This window comes from Lethenteron reissneri, chromosome 21 (genome assembly GCF_015708825.2).
Source record: "Lethenteron reissneri isolate LAM-NWPU_2019-01 chromosome 21, ASM1570882v1, whole genome shotgun sequence".
Lineage (NCBI taxonomy): Eukaryota > Metazoa > Chordata > Hyperoartia > Petromyzontiformes > Petromyzontidae > Lethenteron > Lethenteron reissneri.
Genome location: NC_083799.1, coordinates 9604053 through 9619650, shown reverse-complemented (window position 1 = coordinate 9619650; position 15598 = coordinate 9604053). Strand labels below are relative to the sequence as shown.

At 47.9% G+C, this 15598-nt stretch overlaps 1 protein-coding gene across 1 annotated transcript in view; it reads right to left on the bottom strand.

Annotated features, from left to right (window-relative positions):
* Window positions 1-3620: 3620 nt before the first annotated feature.
* LOC133345196 (electrogenic aspartate/glutamate antiporter SLC25A12, mitochondrial-like) overlaps window positions 3621-15598 on the bottom strand; it is a 33718-nt gene continuing 21740 nt past the window's right edge. Inside the window, 8 exon segments of the mRNA XM_061555740.1 lie at window positions 3621-6699; window positions 6701-6862; window positions 7506-7596; window positions 8113-8271; window positions 8837-8975; window positions 10642-10782; window positions 14465-14545; window positions 15254-15306. Coding sequence (XP_061411724.1) covers window positions 6657-6699; window positions 6701-6862; window positions 7506-7596; window positions 8113-8271; window positions 8837-8975; window positions 10642-10782; window positions 14465-14545; window positions 15254-15306 — 869 coding nt within the window. The 3' untranslated portion in view covers window positions 3621-6656.

Below are 15598 nucleotides of genomic sequence, written 5' to 3'. Positions count from 1 at the left end.
TATGCTATCGGCATACCCCATTTTCATTGATTTTACCCGAAATTAACTCTGTCACTTATGATTGCAAGTTGTTGCGAGTCAGTGACTGCTTTAGTGTTAAAATATGGTGCTGTATTTTTAGGATAGTGTTTATAATATCATTTTATGTAGATATCCACATTTATTTAATATTTTTCTTCAGCAGTTTTTATTGAAAATGCAATATTTGATATCTCAAAAACCCGATGTGATAGACAAAAACTGATGCCAGATATTGGAATCAGCACCCCAAAATTACATTACAACCGTTGGAATACCTTATGCCAGAAAAAGTGTGTTGACCAGTGTTATCTGATCCCGAACGCGAAGTGCACACGCACACACGCGTGGCTCCGAGCCATCGCTGCTGACCTCACCGCACAAGACGGACGCTTTGTGTGCAGGGGCGGGAGTGTCCGCGTTGTTCGCAGCAATTATTTCCATACGACTCAAGACATGTGCTTTATTTATTTACTCCACGAAAATCTCACCGAGTCTCAAGACTCATTCGATTTCGGGAGGATCCTTCTTGCCAAACACTGGGATGTTTGGTCAATCCCATCACTGTTGTTTGGTTCTGTGGAGGACGTAAACCGGAGTACCCAAAGAAAACCCAACCATGCACACGAGGGTGACACCCAAATCTTCGTACGGGCAGATTCACTAATCTATCTCGATTTGAAGCTTTCGTGACTGCAGGAATTACTCTTTGGTTCTTTCGGTAAAGTCACGTAGAAAGAAAATAAATGAAATAATACAAAATACGACGTTTCGATTGCCACACAAGCAGTCATCTTTGTACTACCATCTGCTAGCCACTTCACCGACCCCACAGTTACCTGGCGTTCCCAAGCAGTCTCAGAGGCTCCCATAACTGGCTGGCTTTCTGGCTTGTCCATTGCATCTTGAGATGATGTTTGGCCTACAAATTCCATTAATTCTAAGGATTCTATTTTGCATTCTAAGTGTTTAGAGCAGGGGTCCCCAACCCCCGGGCCGCGGACTGCTACCGGTCCGTGTCCTGTTAGGAACCGGGCCGCACATCAGCAGGAGCTGAGGGCGGTGAGTCCGCGCGTGGCTCGCCCCAATTATTTTATTATTCACCACTTCCGTCCGCGCCTCTTTCTCGCACTGCGTACTTGTCACAGTTTTGGTAAGCCCACAAGCTGCTAACCCCTAGCCAACATGAGTAGAAAACAAACGTCGCTGGAGAGCTTCTTTGAAAAGGTGGAAAGACCCAATGATGAACCCCACTCCCGGTCCGTGAAAAAATTGTCTTCCACGAAAACGGTCCCTGGTGCTAAAACGGTTGGGGACCGCTGGTTTAGAGTAAATGGCTGCCATTCATTTCCATGCGATAAGTCACTTCGTTGGGCTATCATTTGTGGGCCAGGTCGCTCCTGAAAAAATTAACCCGTAAAAACAAAGTTTTTCACTATAAATCCTTTATATGCGTGGCATCGGGGCGGCTCGAGTCCTCTCGTCCTCTGGCTTGAGATGGCTGCCACCTATGGGTCAGATGATTGTCTGCCACCATTAAGCAATTGGTAATTAAATATATATATTTTCCCTAAACAGTGTAAAATTTGGGAATTTTTTTTCAGGAAAATAAATTGTCACGCACAACGAGTCTGTGTGCAAAATGTCAGCTCGATTGGATCACGGGAAGTGGGTTAAAAAACGACCGAAAGATTTGCACGGTCGTAATCAAGCAAGCACGCACGCAAGCAAGTGAACTTAATATAAAGGATTTAAAAATAGCTAGAATTGCTCAGTGGGCCTTCTTACCTGGTAAGATGGAAATGGTTGAAATTGAAAGTCTAGAATTGCACGCCTTGCATCAGGAAATACCACCGGACCTCACCGTGCCTACCTACCTGCACGATGAGCACCCCCCCCCCCCCTCGAAGCGGTGTAATTAAGGAGCTAAAGCCAACACAGGTGTTGCCAAACACTGGAGTCTTCTCTCCTTGGCAATCTTCTTCTTTCGTACGGCTGATGTAGACGCAGAGCAACAACGTCAATTTCACACTCAGGTGGCCGAAACAGATAACCGCGGCCGGAGCAGCGGGGTGTATCGCCGTGGTCTCCTTCGTAGTTTGGTGGTTCAGGCATTACGTCGTCATACGTTGTACGGTCTGTTCTGGATGAACAGTCGCATACAGGAGACTGTTTAATGTTCCGTTTGTACATCAGGTATCCGCATCGGCCGTGGTTTGTGTGGATGCGGTTTAGGGTGGACCATGAGATTCGTGGAAGATCAAATCCAAGGGGTCTTCCGCGTCGGGGTTTTCACAAAGGTGTTTGCGAGTTCTTTCGAACTCCAGACAGCTCTTCAGGCTGCATCGGGGGTTGAATTTTTTGGCAACGACACCCGGCTACTCGCGGGAAGTTGGCGCTGTAATTGAGTGACGAACTGCCCTCTCTCGCTCCCGTCCTGCGCGACCGGGCGACGCGGGGGGGGGGGGGGGCAGACACGAGGTGGCGGTGGAGGCTGCAGAACCACGGACAAGAGACCCCCCCCCCAACCACCTTCCCCCTGCCTCTCGGCACACACATCCCAGCAGCATGTCTGTGTAACATTCCGGATTTAAGAGATGCACTCTGAACCCCCTAATAAGACCACGCTGCAATTGAGTGGTCATTCTAGGACGCTCTTAATTAGGGGGCACCACCCAATGTGCGGGGGGGGGGGTGAGCACCCACACCCTTCTATGCAAATCTTCCGTCAGTGGCGTGAGACTAAGAGCAGACGGACTTTGGAAGTCGGGTGTCGACTGTGCTACCGACGATGTGGGATTTGGGCACGACAACAATAGTGCAATTTGTAACGTGCACAATATTTCATGGACACGATGACCGTGGACTCCCGAGGCGCGGAGCCAAAGCCAGGCGATGGTTCTTTTAGCGTCGATTAAAAGGCGGCGTCGTTTGAACGCTACTGCCGCCGCCGCGATTGTGCAGCGGGATGATGACAATGGTGGTGGATGAGGGTGGTGGTCGCGTTCCTGACGGCCGGCAGCGACGGTCCCCTGCTCCTTGGTGTGTGGAGAGGAAGAGCCGCGTAGAGTTCCACCGTGTGCTCTAGTGCGGGGTGACAGCAGCGGAGAGATACACGGTGGACAAGCCGAAAGTCGAGGCGCGGTGTCAAGAGGTAGCTGGCGATCTGAATGCGGGCAACAGGGAGGCAAATGTCGGAAGCGATGGCGCACCGAAGTGGCTTTCGCGCGAATCGTCCGCGATTGCATCGAAGTTGAACGCCCCAGATACCACCCAGACAAATCAAAGGCAGAAATGCTAATGCAGTAAACACAGTTTATGCTGTGCGATACGGTATTTATAGCCAACGATCTACAAATTACGATTAACTCACACTCATGCCAAGTGTTTGTTGTGGCAGTTCAATGCATGGGCAGTGATGGTGGTATTTGAATGTGTTCATTTATGGTTCATAGCACATCACGATTTGTTCAACTAAACATCTGAGAAGGCTACAACAAACACACGATCTGAGAATGCTCCGTATTAAAATAACTCTATATTGACGGTGAACACCCCACCCCGCCTCCAAAGCCGACTTGAATAATACACAACAGCTGTCGTAAAGGTCATACATGTATTATCAGCAGGCATGCGCGCAGCACCAAATGTAGACATCGATCCATTCCACGGCATCATTTACACTCCATTAACATGCTCCAAGTCACAAACACGTCTTCTTGTTCGTTTGCCTTGCGATTTTATTGGACAGCCCTGTCGCTGCATTCAAGCACGTGCTCATTCCTGAGAATGATAACAAAAAAAACCTCTTAAACAAAGAGCGAATGCAAAAATGAAATGCGGCCCGCTTACAGACCACTTACCAGTTGTTCTACATCGGCAAAGCGTCTCTATTGTGGAGAGGGCCCAATCAAATACACGCCGTCTCCCAAATGCTCAGCTGAACATCCACGCGTACATATTTCCGACCGCGTAATCGCAACGCGCCAGCAGCAAAGCCGACGCAGCTCAATTTTGCTGGGCCGAGTGGGCAACTTCGATGCATGAAGCGCCTTTTCGTCGCAAGCGCGCGCGAACGTTGTTAGTAAGCGAGCGCCCCTTGCGAAGAGAGATTACAGGACACCCTCCAGACAGAGTTGCCAAGCCACTGCGCCCTCCCCCCATACTCGGAGTGTGCGAGTCAGCGAAAAATATAAGTTACCGCGACCACTGCGTTATTGCGTTATTGCAAAGAGAAAGGAAACAGCCAAGCAGTCGACTGCAAAAGAAAACGCTGCTTTGACGGAACACGCACACAAAAAATACAGAACTGTTATTTCGTAGCTTAAACATTGCTGGAGTGTGCTGTGGTTTGGGTTTGAGCGTTTTTATATGCAGTTAGTGCACACTTTCACGATTTAATTTAAAGCTAATTATTTCATTGAAATGATTGACAGCACCATAGGAGCATGCGTGTTTGTATGAAGCTTAGCTTAATGTAGCCTCCCACACTTGTTTTAACATTTATCTTTGTACTTTTATGAATTTATGATCATTATTAATAAACAAAAATAGCATCGGGGAGCTAGATTTTCAACTGCATTTGCTAAAATGTGGCAGCGAACACTGTTGCAAAATAATCGAAATGTGTTTTAGGGAATGCATAAAGATGTATATGCAATCACACATTTCTAAAATAATAAATAAGCATCGACACTTCAATATAAGCTCATTGCCAAGCTACCAACAAAATCTGCGGTAACACTTCTGAACGGGGAACACAGATTGCCACCTAAAAGAATTAGCTTCGACTTAGTGGATATCGAAATATAAGAGGAATTGCACATATGCTCCAAGCACTATAGTAAGAGAAGAAGAGCACCCAACAGCGAGTGGAGACGTAGCACGACTACAAGCAACACAAGTTCACGGTGCCAACACCCGAAGATAAACTTAGTATATGAAACGATTTTTTTTCTGACATTTTAATGGCTCATTAGAAGGAGCTCTGGTCCCCAATGTTTACTGGAAAGTGACTGCTATACTTGGAATGTCAATTTTGGCATTTTTAAAAAGCAGATTCTGTTCAAATAAATGTGACTTTGGGTTCAAGTGGAGTCTTAAATATCGCGCTGAAGTGATGATAAAGTGAGTTGAGGGTCAGCGTTGAATGAGGTGAAGTTCTAGATCTTAGCAGTATGAGATACCACTACCACCACCCTGTTTAAACGTTGGTGTTTTCATCACTGATCTGGCTCTTTAAAGCTACTGAACACACAACATGCGGTAAATACAAACATAACTTTATTTAATCAGGGCTGCGCTAAGAGCAACCAGACATGGGCACTTGGGTTTCCTGCGTGGGCTACTCAGCAGAGGGATTCTTTCTTTTGGCAGAGTTACGAATATAACACAGTGCAACGATTGTGAAAAATTACACTGTGCCTTGCTTCTTTAAAAATGAAAATGGTGACCTAAGTTCAATGAGTGCCAACACGCAATTCACATGAACTAGGCAACCGTTTTAGATGGAAAGTGGTAACGTTGGTTGCGTCGGGCATCTGCCTACACGACAAATCCACAGCGAATCCATGGATGAGAGCACAGTGTGTTGGGTGTAGCAGCATGAAGCATGCGTGAGCTCATTAGTGCAGTAATCACATTTGTGTGGTTGGCTGTTTAAACTTTAGTAACGCGTTCCCAGAGTTTGTTAGCAGGACAAACTAAAGGATAAAACTACATATTTCAAGCATTATGTAATCAGCCTCACCAGAGGTCACAAGGGCAGAGACGTAAAATGTAGACTCACAGGACCAACTAAACCCTGTTGTTGTCAATAATCACATCCGGTACCAAGGACTGGAGTCAACTGACCACCGATACAGAGAGAACTGGCATGAAATCGCAGCTTTCTGTCCTGGGCGAATGAGACTCAGTGACCACTGCGTGCTCAGCCTTATCCACGCGCAAAAACTACAACAGACCATACATGTACGTGCTTGCTCATTGCCTCTGAAAAAAAGTTGGGACTTTCGACTGGCTCGCTAGCCCTAAAATTGCCATTTTGTTGGGAGCTGTCCAACACGTAGATTCGAAGAATCAATTAAGTTTGTTTACACACTTTAAAAAATAGAATTGTGACTATACGTGAAATCTTATTCCAATTTGCATCTGTTAAAGGTATCAGGCAGTCGGCTGTCTGACAGTGTGCGCCTTATGACAATATCAACTCTTACTTTTTAACATTAGAAGCAAATAATTGTCCTCTTAAAACTGAACACGGATGGTGTAAATAATGTTTGGTCAACACTGGGGCCAGGAACCACGCAAAGGTGGCACCTCAAATAAGAAACGTTTAAATCTTGGCAAACGGAATGAACATGGTGGGAATGTTAATATACGAACACTTGACACTACCATAAATATTAACAAGCACACACGAACACACACACGTGTCGGTGCGTCTTTGTATATATATCATATATACAGTACTCATTTTGCATGCTAAATAAAAACACCGCTATATTTCGAGGAGGAGACGACGATGGTTAGCAGCGAGACCCGGGCGAAGGGTGGCTGCCGGAGAGGAGGTGCTGGAAGCCTCGGGTGGGCAGGCGAGCAAGTTGCAGTTGGGAGTGGTTGACGCTTAGAAGCCCTCTCTAACCACGGGCGGCCAACGTCTGCGCCACCGGGCCGGTCGTTCGCCCCTCCCGAGGGGCCGAATCTCGGCAGGTAGAGGCCGAACTTGCTCTCGACGCCGGCCAGCGTTGCGGTGGCCAGGCGGTAGCCCCCAACGTGGTCCGCGCTGGTCGGGGGCAGCGAGGAGATGCGGGACTTGGGCACGGGTTGTGATCCAGCGGGCTTGCTGCTCGCGCACATTCACACGCGCAGGACGCCGCGTTCCGAGATGGCATTGTAATAATAGTAATTGTTTACAGTCGACTGTCAATCCAGTGCTGGAGGAGGAGCACACCCAGGGGTTAATTACACCATACTTCACCATGCTGGCCTAGTGTGGGTTTGGCAAAGGGAGAGGGGAGGGGAAGCTAGCACCGATTCGAATCACATCATCTCGCCACTGATGAAAGCCGTTGCCGCGAGTCTAAAATCGGGTCGCCGTTCAACGATATGAGGACGCACGCTCGCGAGTGCACACCGGGTGTGCGTCTGGAACCAACGGCACAAAACATTGCGGGTGAGCCTTATGGTGTCATGTGCGCCAATGGGCATAGTGAGCGTAGGCACAACGCTAAGTTCCATGACGCATCGTTGACAAGGTGTGTCATCCCCCCCACCCCCAACCACCCGCACAATGCCTGCGAGAGAAACAGTGGCTGAATAGCCGTCGCGCACACCACTTACGCACGCCACTCATTGTGCCCGCCGTCTTGCTGTGCATGGCGACAATTGAATGGGGATTTTCGAGAAGAGAATAAACCAAAGAAATGGCAAGGTGTTGTTTTTTGCATTTTCCGATGAGCAGTCTCCTCTGGAACGCCGAGCCTCACCTCCCGCCGAAGTCGACGTTAAGCCAGCGCTGCAGCAGCTCGTACGTGAGGAGGGTGACTCCGAACTGCGGCGAGGAGCGGCACACGCGGGCTGGGAGCGGTGAGGGGGCGGCAGCAAAATGCGCCATGCGGCGAGCGCGTCACAACAGCCCCTTACCGTGCAATCTACTTGTTAAAATAACTTGCCCCGCAAGTGAACGGCCCTCAATAACGACCATTACATACATTAAGCGGGCCCGAAAGATTGAAAAAAAAGGGATTCCGTATTGAGAAGAAGAAATAAAAAAAAGTGCAAAATACAAATGAAATGACTTCTTCTTTCGTATGGCTGATGCAGATGTAGAGCAGCAACTACAATTTCACATTCAGATGGTAAAGCCAGATAATCGGGTCAGGAGCAGGAGTGTGTATCACTGTGATGTCTCATTTGTATTTGTGGATCGCGCATTGCGTCGTTATTTGATGTGTTCTGGATGACCACAGTCGCACGCTGGAGTTTTTTATTTTCCTGGATGACCGCAGTTAGTGGAAGTGCTCGTATGTGAGTGCTTTGAGGGGGGGGGGGGTGGTGGTGGGCGTGGGCCTTCGCTCAGTAGTCCTGACTTACCCCCGGCCCCCTTCCAGAGTGCCCGTGGACCTTCCTCGTGCAGGATCTTGGCGAAGCAGTCGACAACGCCGGTGTAGGTGGTTTGGCCGGCGCGTGCCGCCACCTGCAGCCGCGTCTTGATGACGTCGGCCGGTGTGACGAGTGACGCGGCCGGCATGCCTGTGCGAGCACAGCACCGGCTCGGAGAGGTTACGGAGAGGAAGGGCTCATTGTGCCGGCCGCAACCAAGGTGTCGTGATTAATAAATAATCCTCAATTTTTACCTACGTGACTTTACCGAAAAAACCTAAGAGTATGAATCCTTGCAGTCACGAAAGCTTCAAATCTAGAATAAGGAGAGGTCAATTTACGTACCCCATCGAAAAACAAAGAACAAGGCAAAGCACAATCGAATGCCACGGCACGGAATCACGACATCGCCAAGTATGAAAGTGTAGATATACGAATATGACGGTGGTCGATTATTGGAGGCGGAATTTTTCGGCAAATAATGCTGTCCACGTTACTCGTATTTTTAGGTGGCACGAAAAATCTTTTGAGGATGTTAAGCAAGCCGATACTCCGACTAGCACGGTTGGTTACGTATGGTAGAAAATAAGTTCAACATATATACATATATTGTGTTATCGGTATAATTGAACTTGAGTTCCTACATCGACGTGACGGTGAGACTGCTGCGGTCAGCCCGGGAAGGCGGGGAGGGGTGGGGGAGCAGGTGACCCACCAGCTATGGCTCCCGAGGTCAGCAGCTGGAGCGGCCCCACGCGCCCGTTTTCGTCAGCCATCAAGGTCTTGGTGTGCGCGTACACGGGGAAGTATATGGCCGAGAAGGGGATGTCGCGCAAGAAGCATGCCTTGGCGCCCTGCAGACCGCCCAGAGAGGATGTTCAACGCCCCGGGGGGCAAGAGCCACTGTTCACCGCAAGACGTCCTTGTCTAAGCGAGAGGGGTCGTCTACGCGGCCCATCCCCGATGTCATTAAGGAAACCTTGCAGAGCCACGGCTTCTGGGATTTGCATTTGTTGCATCTGAGCATCGCTGACCCCAACTGCTGTAATTCGAGATGTAAATATAAAGGGACTAGAGTTGAGTGAAAAATCACCATGAAGTGAAAGTGTTTTGCATTCAGAGCCGCTGGAGCTGCTCTATTTTTAATCAGTGTCAGAGACCTCTAATGACCTAATGACTCCTAACAGAACCAGAGACAGTTCTGTAGAGGAAGTTGGGGGGGTGGGGGGGGTTGGTTTGCCCAAGAGGAAACCCCTGGCTTGACCCCAAATTTCCATGCCATTTGGGACGTGGTCACAGACTGCAGGAAACCAACCATCAGAGGCCAGGGGTTTTGGGCTGTCTGCAACGGATGCCTACGTGGAAGTGCTGTTTACTGATGGCATGGATTAGCAGGGGAGGGGGGGGGGCCCAGACACAAACTACTGTTTTCTCCATACACATGGGCAGGGCCACAGGACTTGTTTGTGGTGGTCAGGCACCGTAACCGCTCAGACTGGCCCCAAAAACTGCCCGCACGCTCACCCCCCCCGAGTGTTCCAGTCGCAGACGCGATCACAACATTGCCGCATGAAGGCTAAAGGACGTTTACAAAAAGCACAGTTAACACCGTGTTCTGTTACAATCAGTCCGATCAGACCAACAAACAATTCAGATATCCGTTTCACGATGAAAATGCGCTTGTGTACTTTACAAGCATCAAAGTCCGATTTACAAAATCAACTAACAACTGGCTGTCAATCAGGCCACCCTGCACGTAAACCTCTACACTTAAAACTTGTCCAGCCATAAATAAATGCTAAAGCAATACGACTCTTAACAGAAGCGTATGATCTTGAAATGAGACTCTCTTGAGTTTTTTTGTTTGTTTCCTTTTACGAAACATCAGTTAAACCACAACTGTTTCTGAGCAAAGCGATGATCTTGATTGACTAAGAATGTGGAATACAGTGAATGAGATGGGCATTTCAAGCCGTATGGTGCAAGTCCTACATTCTTTGTTGGTTTCATTCAACATTAGTATTCATGATTTATCGGACAAGCAACATTTCAACATGCCTAAAAAATGAGCAAGTTTGGAATCTGATAATACATAGAGATCCGATAATGCACATTTACAAATAAAATCTAACACAAGCTGACATGTGCAGAGATGCATGGATGGGTCTGCATGCTTGGATTTATACTAAGAGACAGAGAGGAATGGCTCGGAGAACATTTGCAAGAAAACGACGTGGGATTGGGCAGGCCACATCACTGGTAGGGAAGGCGACCAGCTGCTGACACTCCTAAGAGGTCATCCACCAGCAAGATGAAGCGATAAAATAACCTATTGTGCAGGCGCTACCCAACAGCATTGTTAAATCGTCACAAGGCCGCGAGAGGCGGCGGACGGCTTGGAAGAGGCCTCCATCCAGCAGTGGACAGAACGTGGCTGCTGCTGCTGCTGCTGATGGTCGATGACGATAACCTTGAGCCGAGGGACCACAGCTGACCGCGTGGTGGCGGGGGGCCACCCACCTTGTAGAGACCCAGGAAGCCCAGGTCACGGAGAACATTGAGCGCGCTGACGCGCGGGCCCGTTGTGATCTCTCCGGCCACCTGCAGCCGAATTTTGACGATCTCCAGCGGGTTGGTGAAGATCACCTGGGAGCCGCCGGCCTGCGCAGTAATGAGGACTTTAGCAAACGGCGACTGGCAGACGCGTAAACGGTCCGTTTCTATTCGTGAAACTAACAAAGGTTTGTACAGTCTTGCAGGCTGGAAAGTTCACAAAAGAAGAATGGAGAGGTGCAAGTTTAGAATTACACTGAGAAACGTAGAGACTAATGCGTGGATTAGGGAACATTATGGAATTATATTCACTCCGATATCTTCTATTCGCTGTTAATAAAAGTGGGCTCGAGTAGGACACATCGCGAGAAGGGTTGATGGTCGGTGGTTGAGACTAACGGTGGAGTGCCAGCCAAAGGATGGAAACATGTTGGAGAGGAACATCAAACAAGGATATGGAGCGGTGAGATCAGTCCGTGTGTAGAAGGGAGATGGATTTCTGCATTTCAAGAGAACGACACGTAATTAGAATCTATTATTATACTTGTGACACGTGTCGTATTGTACGTGCATGAATCGATTCTAACAAACATTGCATTTCGAGAATATTCCATCACGTAAGCGTACTGCACAATGAAGCTGACAACCAGGTTCACGGTCATACACGGCAGATATAATCGGTCCGAGAATACTACATTCCAAAGCCAAATACTCGTGACATAAATGTGTCAATCTTCCAATATAGCAGGACCCTCATGGAAATCACTTGAGACTCAAGTGAGGCATTCCTGGGTAAACTAAGGACATTATTTTCATTATTATTTTTGGGGTGAAGTGGTGGCGTAGTGGTTCACTCGCTACATTACGAACCTGGTGACCTCAATTCAATTCCCGGCCATGGGCTCACAACACTGGCGAGCGACATCTGAAACGGCGCTGGGCGCCAACCCCCCTTCACTAATCGCGCTGATCAGCGGAGTGAGGTACGGTCAAACAACCCCCTTGAACGACACGGTGTGGTGGAGGGGAGGGCATTCACCCAGGATCGGACTGACAATGCTGTAAAAGATGCCGGTACACCATTGGAACCTCATTTGCCAGTAAAAAATATAATTGGTTTTTTACCTTTCTATCTGGCAACAAAACTGACACCTTTTTTGCAAGGAGTCATGTTTGCATAGACCACAATACTTGCAGCCATAATGCAAAAAAAAAACATAACTCTGATAATGTATGCACTGTCCTTGAAGTTGATTGGTCCACACCCGAGACAGCTTTCCTTAGAGCCTAGTCTCACATGGGTTGGACCAGATGACGCCAAAAGGCACACAACTCAAAGACAATGCACCATCAGAGTATGAGAGCTCGGGGTAAGCATTTACACCATTGGAACCTCATTTGCCAGTAAAAAATGATAATTGTTTTTTACCCTTCTATCTGGCAACAAAACTGACAACTTTTTTACAAGGAGTCATGTTTGCACAGACCAGAATACCTGTATTATGTGCCAGATAGAAGGGTAAAAAAACAATTATCAGATGCAGGTACGTGTAGGCTAATGCCACAAAACGGGACTGTAAAAAACGAGACGGGACAAACGGAAAAGATCACAAGTGAAATTGACCGTCGAATACAATCGCAAGCTCAAATCGTGGGCGAATCCTTGCACACCGAATCGTTCGGCAAGCACCGCTGCCTGTACACATTCATAGGCTGCCAATGCCAGACTCTGTGGGCCAAATGCACGTGCTGGAGGAAGACAGATTTTGTGAATATTTACCGTAAAAATAAGCAAAATCGGCAACAAAAATTTGGCAGTTTTTTTCGCTTCACGTAGCGTTAGAAACAAACAACCTTGTTAACCGGCATGTGAATCGGGGCCCTGTGAGGTTTAACTGTTAAACAATGATATGCAATTTAATCCCATGTAATTACAAATTAGTTGTCAGTCCTAAACTGTTAAGAAAAAAAGGGGAGTGAGAGGTTTTAGACAGGCCTGCTTTATTGCTTTTAAGGCGAGGAATGTATTCATGCTTTTGCAGGATTCCCTACTAATTATATTTTTAGAACTAGCATTTTTTTCTCCACGATGTTTAATTTATAAATGCATCACTATGGTTTTTTTTGTTTAAATGAAGGGAACAGTTTTATTTAATCAACACACGAAGCAAAGTTCATTGAAAGGTTAAAATCCACCGACAACATTATGTTGAGGAACGATTTAGAGTTCATGTGAAATATGATAACCCCCTCTTAGCCCCTGCTCCACACCGGGGCGTACAATGTCCCTCTTCACGAGCCCACGCTGTGAAACGACAAAGGGGTACATTTTTGGGGACAGGCGGCAAAGTTGCTTTAACCAGCCCAATGCCCTCACGCTTAATTAAAAATTAAACCCAGTGACAGGCTCATCACATCATCAATTAGTTAGAGAAAAGCCCTCCCTCCCCCTCCCCGCCCTGCATTGCCTGGAGGCTTCGAGCTGCCTCTGCCATTCCATCCACCTTACATCAGCAGGTGATGACAGGTGACCAGATTCCAGGGGCATGCACACACAGACACGGCGGCTGCCGGAGGCTATGGGTGGTGGTGGTGGGGAGGAGGAGGAAAGAGCAGAGAGCTACAGAGAGGTTGGCAGGGGTTTGGCCCGACAGGTCCACCACACCTCCCATTGAACACACAGGTGGACCCCCAGGTTACAATGGGAGCCAGGGTCCCTGGCACCAACCGCTGGGAAAATTACACCAGTCTATGGTCACTCCCCGAGCAGGCTGAGCCAGCGTCTGCCTGGCTGCTCCCTACCTTCTAGTACGCTCCTGGACAAACTTCCACAACCCCCCCCCACCACCATCCCCGGAGGTCAGAGGGTGTGCCCCCTGTCACCCGATTACGGCTGCGGCCAGAACACCGTTCTGTCGCTGCCTGCGCTCTCAGATTTTACCCATCATTCTCTGCTGAATGATGGGCTGCATTGACAGGGGTACCCGAGTGTGGCATTTGTGGCATTCTCTACCTGGGTGTGATTTACTATGGGACGACAGAGATGAGATCACGCACAGAGAGAACAATAGGGCTATCAAGAGTTAAATCAGGTCTGTGATGCAGAAATGAGCAACGCTATAACAATGTTGCCTTCGACCAAATTACCTGGAATATGACCGATCTTGTCAGCTCTTGGAAACAAAGCTGGCTTGAGTATGGTTAGTTCTTGGATGGGCAAACACCATGCATGCCAGGTTGTCATAGGTGGTTGTGAGGCAACGTGGTGGACAGGAAGGAGGCAGTGCAGCAAAATAAATGTTGTGGTGTACTTTCTATGCTGCCTGCTTTCATTAGTCAGCACTGATCAGCTCGGTGAAGTATAACCCCAATGTGGCATGGGGAATCATTGACAAAAATGACTGTCGATGATGTACACACCAATGTTTAGTCTGAGTTGATGGACAGTACCTATGCGAATGCAAATGCACAATATAAATCAATTAAAAGTTTTGGATGACTAAAACATGTTTTACATTTTCCTATGTAAAAAAACGCACCGATACTACGTTTCATTTATTTTTATTGGAGCAGAATTAATAGGCGGGGGGGGGGGGGCACATTGCAAAAATTCCAAGGCTAGAATTATTTTCTGAGCCTAAACAAATGACAAGGTGAGGAGCCCACAGCCCCACCAGCTCTCAGGAATCGCTCTCTTTTGTTTAAACTGCTGTTTCCAGGGCACTCACCCTGCTCACAGGGGTGGAGGAGGGCCAAGGGAGGGTTAGAACGAGGAACACCCGATACTTACACAGCCTCCAGCAATGATTTCCGCGATCAAAGGGATGGAGCTGTCCTTCTTCGTGAATTTGTCCCTCACCAAGTCGTTCACCTGGAAAGCAAGCCGAGGCGACCGTTCACTTATTGCCTTAACAGTTTTCGCCTAAGCGGAATTCATCAGCCACCGCATCCCCCCCCCCCCCCCCCCCTTTAAACAGTCGTTTGGACACGGGCCGTCGTTAGAGCGGGCGTTACTCGCACGCTTTAAAATGCAATGGCACCAGAAATGTATTTAGCTGTTTTGAGAACAACGCCGAACAGGGAATTCATGCACGTACAAACGTGCGTGTAAGAATGCCATGAATTGCGATCGCTTTGTTTCATACACACCACTTAATGAGTTATTGCATTGCAAAAGCACTTGTAACAGGATTCTTAAAATAAAAAAAAACATTTCAATTTATAGCAGTTTTCATATTGCTCTGAGCAAAGCCAATGACATTTGACGAGAAGTGAACGCTGGTTTTGCCAAAAATCCCAGCGATATAATTTGCTTAAGCGAGATGTGTATTGCTTTAAAATGGCAAATACATTCCTGTGTGGTCTTCTGGCTTAGGCAGCGAGTGTTGAGCATATATTCTCACATACGTTCGCCCGTTCGAAGGTTCTCGCAGTAGAAGCATGGCAGAAATCTTGAGGGAAGAAATTCTCCACACATACGACCTGAGCCGGAAGACCTCACTTGGACAACGCAAAGGCCTCTGTGCGAAGCTAAGGGAGGGGTTTGCACAGCCAGGCGATGGGAAGTGCCGTTACTCACAGTGAGCTTGATGGCTTTTTCAGGCGCCACGCCAAGCAACTGAGGAACCAGACCTAAAGATAACACAGACACGCAAATGGAAACGGTATTCCCTCGTTATTCGCGACGAGGGATACGTTCCGGAGACGCTCATGAACAGCAAATTTTGTGGATAATGATATTAGCCCTTTTTTTAAATAAATTACCTTAAATAAGTACATCAATAAGCTTTTTCTCTCATTACTTTCTCGCATCACATTTTCTCTCATCACTCTTCTCTCTCGATGCAGTAGTGTTGTTCCAGCTGTGATTCCCAGGTAGCCAAAATCACGGAAAGCAAGTTCGTGAAAAACGAGGGAATTCTGT